Genomic DNA, 8,398 nt, shown 5'->3' with positions numbered 1-8,398 from the left:
CCAGGAGGGGCCATGCAGGGCTGGGGTGGGAAGGTGAAGCCGTGTGTGATGGCTCCTAACTTGGGGACATGACATCTGATGGTGAGGACCGGAGACAGGCACCCTACACGGTTCCCAGCCAGCTCTCTGCACCCCTGTGAACCTTTCCCCACCCTTCCTCCTCTCGAAAGAGGGGGCAGTGGCCGATCTGGGGGGGCAGGTGGGACGAGGCCAAGCAGGAGAAGGCCCCAGCTGCTGACCCACCATCCTAGTGCTTCCATATTGCAGAAAACAAAACTGGTTTGAGTCAAGAGTACTGCCCCAGATTCCAGCCCAGATCCCACCCAGATCCCACATGGATCCCAGCCCAATGGCAGCCTAGATCCTGCCCCAGATCCCAGACCAGATCCAATCCAGATCCCATGCCAGATCCGACCCAGATATTGCCCCAAATCCCAGCCCAAATCCCACATGGATCCCTGCCCAATGCTGCCTCAGACTCTAGTCCAGATCCTGCCCCAAATCCTACCCAGATCCCAGCCCATTAACAGCCCAGATCCTGCCTCAGATCCCAGCTCAGATTCTGTCCCAGATCCCACCCAAGACCCTTCCCCAGATCCCAGCCTTCAGAAGGCCGAGAAACTCCCAGCAGAAACCTGGTACATGGGGCCAGTCTGAGCTTTGTGCCCTGACCATGATGCCCTCTGAGCCCTTCCCCTGGGCCCAGCTCCCAGTCCACCCACTGGTGTCTCCCACTTCCCTAGCCCCGTCCATCCTGGGGCTGGCTGGGGTGACCAGGCAGCTCTCGGACACACACTGGCCCAGGGCCACCTGCCCTGGCCCCTCGCAGCTTTCGCCGCCTGGCCCTGCAGTGCCTGAGGAGGGGGCAGGAGCCGGGGGTGGGGTGGGGGATGCCCTGCAGCCACAGCAGACAGAGCCCGGGCCATGGGCTGGTCTCTCATGGCGGGAATCAGAGGCGGGGGAGGGAGCCGTGCTGGACCCTCCCCAGGCCGGCTGCGCCGTCCAGGATTAAGCCTGAGTCTTGCACATTCTTCTGGGGCAGGTGCAGCCTCCAAGGCCGTATTTTAATTCCCCGAAACCCTGGAGCTGTGCCTTGCGGGGCTCAGGGAGAGGGAGAGGGGGCTGGGGGGCGTCTGGGCTGGGGAGGCCGCGACCGTGTCCACCCCCAGCTGCAATGATGCAGGCTGCAAAATATGCATTTGTTTTCTTCCTCGCCTCTTCTTCCTTTTCTTCTCTTTTTTTCCTCTTTCTTGAGAGAACATTTGGATCCCGAATGTGGGTCCAGCTCCGTCTCTTGACAGGCAGAGAACAGAACGCAGAGTCCTTGGAGCAGAGCCGCCGTGCTCCACCGGGAAGGCCGTGGGGGCCAGGCCGGGCCCTGCACGTCAGTGGGTTCCTGGGCCCCTTCCCCATGCCTTCCCGCCAAGCCGGGCGACCGGCCCTCCGCAGCTGCGGCTAAGTCATGTCTGTCCCATTTCCTGCTGGAAGGCCGGTCCCCCCCTCCTTTGGCCAGGGCCCCCCGAACTGATTTATGCCCCTCCGGCACCTTCTCCAGGATGCCGCTCTGGCTGGCCGCGGCCCAGGCTCCTGGAAGCCCCTTTGCCTTCTGAGTCTACCCCGGGCCTGTCATCGGGCCTTGGCTTCTGCCATGGGCTGGCAGCGAAAGTCAGTGCAAAAGACCCGAGGCAGGGGCTGGGGGCGAGCCACCACGGGTTCCCAACGCCATAGGCCATGGGGCACCAGGAATGTTTTCTGGGGGAGTGTACTGTGGGGTACGGTTCCAGCTGTGGGCATGCTGGGGACACAGTCGCATGCAGACGTGGGACATGGGACGTGGGCATGAGAGAGGTTCCTGAGACCTGGCTGAGCCCCGGGAATGGCACTTCAGGGAGGTCTGTCCTCCGCTCCAGTCTCTGAGTTTCTTCCGCCAACACCTCTTTGTGGGGATATCCTCACCCATGGTTCAGAGGGACAGGGGGGCCCAGTCTGCCTCCTGTAAGGAGGTGCCCCAAATCAGTGTGGTGCTGGGGGTCAGAGTGGCTGCAGCTTGGTCAGTACCGGAGAGAGATGCTCCATTACCTCTGTGGGCATCCTCACCTCCCATTCTAGAATTTTCTCTCCATTCCAGCACCCTCACCTCCATTTTTGCATTCTCACCTTCACTCAAGCATCCTCCCTCCCATTCTCACCCACCTTCCCACAGCCCTGGTACTGTACTAGTAACTCCCACCCCCACCCCCACCACCCCAGTCCTAAGGCGGCTCTTTCCTCGTATCCCTTGTCCCTCTCCGTCATTGAGGCTCTGTCTTCTCGCCCCCCCCCCCCCCCCCCCCGAACAAAGCTCCGCTTCCTCCCATTATGTTTCTGTGCCGGCCAGCAGGGATTCGGGCCTCTCCTGTGAGCACTCCGCTGCAGAGGCGCTGACGGGGGCCCCCCGGGCCTGGGCCCCCTGACCAGTTCCTGCATCCCCGGCCCTTCCCTGCGGTATTCGTGGCGTTTCCTTCCGTTCCGGCACCGCACAATGCTCGGCTTCTCTGCTATTTCCCCCGCGCTGGCCACCGTGGCACCGGGAGCCCGTGTGAGGAGCAGGGCTGGCGCCATTCCCGTCCTCTGCCCGGTTCCTCTGATCCCCTGCCCTTCCCGGCCATGGGCACGAAGTGTCACCGGCCCCGGCAGCTGAGGACGTACAGTCACTCGTGTGTCTGGCCACAGGACATTGATCCAAACTCCAGGAAGCAAGTGCTCAGGGCAGGGGACCAGCGAGGTGCTTTCTCATGGGGCTGTGCTAGGCCCAGAGACAGACTCTCCTTTTCAGAGCTCACATAGGGGGTCATGCCAGGTGTCCCCCCCAAAGCCCAGAGGGTTTGGATCTTTTTTGTTGTTATTGCTGTTGTTTTCTTTGTCTTGTTTCTGGGCCACACCCAGAGGTGCTCAGGGGTTCCTCCTGGCTTTGTGATCAGAAATCGCTTCTGGCAGGCTTGGGGATGCCATATAGGATGCTGAGAATCAAACCCTGGTCTGTCCTGGGTCTGCTGCTTGCAAATCAAACACCCTACAGCTGTGCTATTGCTAGGCCCCGTTTGGATCTTTGTTTTTGAGTTTGCAAAACGGTACAGCCGCTTCTGTCCAAGCCAGTGCTGTGGGTCCATCTGGAGTCCCGGGTTCTACCGGTACGTAGCATGGACACACCCCCCACACCCCCTACACCCCCTCCCCTGGCCACGAAGTCGGGTCTGTTTTATTTCCTGGCTGGTCTGCCTTTTCCAGAAGCGCCTCTGAATGGGCTTACCGTCTCATCTCTGGCTTCCTTCACGGCGCCAAGAAATCCACTTGGATTTGTCCATGTGGCTGTGGGAATCGGGGCTTATTGCTTTTTTTAGGGAGAGGCAGTGGGATTTGCTGAGGGGTGACCCTCGCAGGGGAACCCTCCCCCAACAGTTTCTGCTCCCACATCTCTATGCAGGAGAGTGAGAGGTTTGGGGGGCACCTATTACTCTTGAGTCTGTGCTCAGGGCTTACCCCTGGCTCTGGGCTCAGTGTTCACTCCTGGCTTTTACTCAGGGCTCACTCAGGCATGACTGAGAGATGGAACCCAGGTAGACTTCATGCAAGACACGTGACTCACCCCCTCCACCCGGCTTCCCGCCCTGTGTGCTCACCCCAAACCCACCCTAAACCCACAGACAGTGGCGTCCTGATTCCTGGTCCTCAGCTCAGGGCCAGTCCATTCACTTCTCTGCCCACCAGTGTCCCTGTCCCCAAGCAGCCAGGCCAGTGTGGCCCCGGGCACCACCGCCTCCCAGTGGACCAATTTCCTGCTCTAAGACCTGACCCACTGTCTCCCCCTTCCAGACCCCACGGGGGCGGGTGGGAGGGTCACCCTATTCTCAATCCAAAAACTCTACACCATATCCAAGGCCCCATACTGTCCCCATCTAAATTTTCTTCATTTATTTAGGTTTTGGGGCTACACCCAGCAGCACTTAGGAATCACTCCTGGCAGGCTCGGGGGACCCTATGGGATGCCAGGGTTCGAACCTGGGTTGGCGGCGTGCAAGGCAAACACAAAAGCCCTCCGTGCTGTGCTACGGACTCCGGTCCCAACTGTCCCCATTTTCTTTTCTAGAAGGGTCGGCTAGCACTGTGATATCTGTATGCGTGTTACTAACAGCCCAATTGGGGGAAATCATTCCTGTCCAATCATAGCACAAACCGGCAATAATTTAGGACCGAAAAGTCCTTCCCAGAAAGGAGAGCACAAGGGAGTGTCAGGCCAGGCCTGGTCTGGGTCTTGGGTCAAAGGGCTGATGCTCAGCCCGTTTCTCGAATGTCCCACCAGCCAACACCCGAACACAGGGATGAGACAGTTCTGGAGGGCTCATGGTGGCAGGTGGAAGGCCCCACGGTGCCCGGATAGGCTCCCTGCCACCCTTGGCACGACTGTGGGGCAGCCATGTTCAGAACCACAACTCTTGGGAATAGTCCAGTGACTTCCACAGGGGCCACTCAGGGAGTGTCCCTACTCCACTGACATGGCCGGGGGTCAGAGCTCAGGACTGAATGCACATATAGGGCCTGCAGAGTCATGGACCGCATGGCTGGGTCCCCCGGGGCAGTGCCAGGCCTGTGGCAAATTGTGCCTGAAATCTTAGGGCCCAGAGAGTCAGCACAAGGTGGCAGGACGAGCCAATGCCTTGTAAGAAGTGTGAGGCCCCACAGTAACGCATTCGTCCCCTCAATGTGAGGCAACAGAATATGGGGGTTTAGGGGGTTCCTGGGTCTCCCCCAAGGTGAACTCAGGATCCTCAATACCCAAATTTCTGTGAATCAGGGAGGTCAGCCCAGCAGTGCCAGTGTCCCTGCGGCTCTGTGGCATCCGCCTCTGTGGGAAACAGGGGAAGGTGGGATTTTTTGGGGGGAGTCCCTGAATGTGCCGTGTCCCCGCAGTCCGGCGGAGCCCCACCCTGCTGGAGGTGACCACCGCCCCGTTCCTGAGGACCAACAGCTTCGCCGAGGACCTGGACCTGGACCTGGAGGCCCTCCTCACGCCCATCACCCATGTGTCGCAGTGAGTGTCCATGGGGGCTCTGTGGGGGGTGGGGCCGCCCACCGCCTGCTCACCCGTGCCAGCCCCGGCCCCCCCCCCCCCCCCGTTCCCGCCGAGCCTGGAACATGATCCTCCTGTTTTGACTTATGGAAAACTAGACGATCATTTTCCACTTGTTTTCCTGCTCCGAGCGTCTGAGATTGTTTTTCTGTCCCCCCTACCCCCCAAAAAAGAGACTTTGTTTTCTGACAATCCCCCACAACTCCTGGGAGGATGCCCAGGCCCCCCAAGCCCGCCTGGGGGGATCCCCAAGAGGCAAGTGAAGGGTGCTACTTCTGCACCCTCCAACAGGCCCATGAGGTGCATCTGGCTTCTCAGCGGTGGCCCGCTGACTGGCCCCGGGGAGCGGGTGCAGGGCTAGCATGGACCTGCACCCCCCAAAATGCTCTAGGAGCACCTAAGAGCCTCTGCCTTTTGGCTGAACCCAGGGGTCCACTTGGGTAGTCAGGGCCAGATGCTGTGAGATGGGCAGAGCAGGGCAGGGCAGTCACTCTGGCACCTCCCAGCCCCCTAAGCCTGTCCTTCAGGAGCGTTTTCTGGGCCCTGGGCTGAGTGCTCCCCCACAGAAGTGCTCTTGGTCTGGGCCACAGATCTGGCCAAGGCATGGACAGCCGCGGGGGCTCGGCACAGCTTTGCCCAAGGCTGGGGAATGGTTGTACTTTGGAGATGTGCAGGGCTGGGGGATAATACTGAGGGCGACACGGGTCGGGGGAGGCAGGAAATGCAGCTGGCGGAGCCCCAAGGCCCCTCAATCTGCCCTTCCTCATCCCTGGGGGGGGGTAGCTCGCACGTCCCTCCCTGAGCGATGGAACACACAGGGATAGCTACTGTCTGGGAGCACTGGAGTATGAGCACAAAAATGAGAGCACTGAACTGGGAATACTCAGCCAGGAGCCTCCCTGGGGAAGGATTCCATGGAGTCAGCTCTGGGGTGTCTGTTTCTCTTCCCTCCTCTCCCCTGCGTGGTCTTGCGTGGACGTCTGCTTGCTGTGGCCAAACCTGGTAGAGGCCCTGGTCTGCCGCACCCCTGCCCTAGCACTGCAGTTCTGATTCAAAGCACAAGGCGTGAGGGGCAAGCAGGCGTGCTGAGGAGGGTCCTTGGGGGACTCTCCGGGCTCTGTCCACCCGCTCACAGAGGCCCTGTGTCCAACTGGGATCTGGGCACAGGAGCAGAGAGACAGGTGCTCCTCACAGCATCCCTGTCACTCTCGTGACTCTGGATTCGCCCACCTAGGGACCCAGGTGGAGGGGAGGTGACGCCACGCGTGTCCTGTCTGCCCTTCTCCTGTCCCTGGCCACATGTCCGCTGGGCCACCTCATTCTGCTTGCCCACCACGGCTGTGCCCTTGGCTCGTCTGTGCTTCGGAGAGTGCTCCTCATTCTGGTCCTCCCCAACTTTGCGGTCCATGGTGGGGGCGTCTCTTTCCCAGACTCTCGGCACTACCCTGGGCCAGCTCTTCCTGTCCCCCGGCGTCCGCGTTGTCTGTGTGGGGCCATGTGAGTTCACGTGCCGCCGAGCCTCAGCCAGGGATTAAATGTTCCCTAACTGCGGCGGTACTCGTGGGAAAGAGCCAGCGGACGGGCCGTGCACCTGGCACCCGCCGCCCTTGGACCCACCTCGGGGCGCCCTCCCCACCAGACAGAGTGAGGCGTCTCTTGGGGGGGTGGTGGAGGGTGGAGGACACCAGGCGGGAGACAAGCCCGGCCCTTCCCACCACCAGGGATGCAGGTTCTCCTCTCCTGTGGGAGGCTCACCCCAGTCCTATTTTTGGGTGGGAGTCCCCTATCCCGTTTGAGACTCACCCTGAGTTCTGGCTGTTTTCAGGGTTCCCTCTCCCAAGGAGGGCTCACCCTGTGCTGGTGGTTTTCAGGGCTCACCCCAAGACCTGGCTGTTTTCGGGGTCCCCTTTCATTACAGGGCTTACCCCTAGTCCTGGCTGTTTGTGAAAGACATCGCATAGGGTCAGCCTGTCCCAAAATCCGTTTCCCCTACCCGCTGTTTCCACACCCTGATGTCATACACAAAGGTTGTGGGGGACAGGCACGGGCCTTTTCCACCCAGCCTTGGCCACCGCCTGGCTCACGAGTGACGCCAGCTTCCCCCCAGTCCTGGGAGTGTGGCAGACTGTGACCCATTCTGGGCCTGACTGCATCATCCATTACATCCTCTCCTGTCCTGTCCTGTCCCGTCCCCTGTGGGCCGGGTCCCGTCTCCTGAACCTTCATGTCCTCAGTCAAACCTTCCTCCAAATCCCTCCCGTTCAGGGTCTTGGGTCACGGTGGTGGGAACAGCAGGGGTGTCCCTGTGGTCACCCTGACCAAAGATTCCTCAGATGAACTGAGCACTTCACTGAGAGTCCTTGGGAGGACAGGCGACGCAGCCCAGGAGACTGAGCTGTCTGTCCACAGCAGCAACCAAACAGATTCCCCTGTCCGCCACCTACAGCTGAGGTCACGGGTGCGTGTGTCCCTTCTGGGCCCTGATCCGGGCTGTGCCATCCTCTTCCTGCCTTGTTCTGCCTGACTCGTGCCTCTCTTGTCCCTGAGGGCATCCTTTCTGGTGGGTCCTTCGGCTGGTGGCAGTGAGGGGCCCAGAGCGCGGGACTAGGGGACGGGTCTCGTGTGTGGCCTCCAGATGTGACGGGTCTGAACCAGCTGTGCAGACTCACATATGTGAACAGACATGCACACGTGTCCTCACACATATTCCCAGGCGAGAGGACAGTGTCATGACCCATCCCAGAAGGCTGCAGGGCCCAAGACGAGGCCGTACTAGGTCCAAGGGCCCTGAAGTTGGTTCCACGTGTGGGGGTGATCCCATGTGTGTTGGCCTGAGCAAGGCTCTTGGGGAGAACAGATGAGTGAACTGGAAACCCAGTTTCAAGTTGGGAGCCCCAGACTTGGCCCCTCGACTGGGTATCTGGGCGGACAAGCCTAGGACTTCCCTGTGGACTCCCACTGCAGCCTGCAGAAATGAGGGGTCGACGTTGACAGACAGGGAAGGGGTGCGGAAATGGGGTGACTGATGGGGTAAGGGGCCCTTTGGGGATGAGCTGGGCTGCGCTGAGAGGCTCAGGGTCCCCGCACAGAGCCGGACGGAGGGAGGCCGGGTGCGGGTGGCTGTGGTGCGGCTGCTCAGGCCACCCAGGCGGGCTCCGGGCTCCAGAAGGGCAGGAATGTGGCCGGGCGGGTGTGGCTGGAGACGGCAGCCAAGTGTGGGTTTTCCTGGGGCCCCCGAGAGCCGCCCCCATACACTGGGGCCTTTCAGCAGCGCCGGGCGGACGCCACAGA

General features: G+C 60.9%; 1 protein-coding gene across 1 annotated transcript in view; it reads left to right on the top strand.

Moving 5' to 3' along the window:
* KCNQ1 (potassium voltage-gated channel subfamily Q member 1) overlaps nt 1-8,398 on the top strand; it is a 166,157-nt gene that overhangs the window by 65,562 nt on the left and 92,197 nt on the right. Inside the window, exon 11 of the mRNA XM_049781207.1 lies at nt 4,948-5,068. Coding sequence (XP_049637164.1) covers nt 4,948-5,068 — 121 coding nt within the window. The remainder of the gene's footprint in view (nt 1-4,947; nt 5,069-8,398) is intronic.

The sequence above is a fragment of the Suncus etruscus genome, chromosome 9 (genome assembly GCF_024139225.1).
Source record: "Suncus etruscus isolate mSunEtr1 chromosome 9, mSunEtr1.pri.cur, whole genome shotgun sequence".
In the NCBI taxonomy this organism is placed as follows: Eukaryota; Metazoa; Chordata; class Mammalia; order Eulipotyphla; family Soricidae; genus Suncus; species Suncus etruscus.
This window is presented reverse-complemented; position numbering and strand designations above follow the sequence as displayed.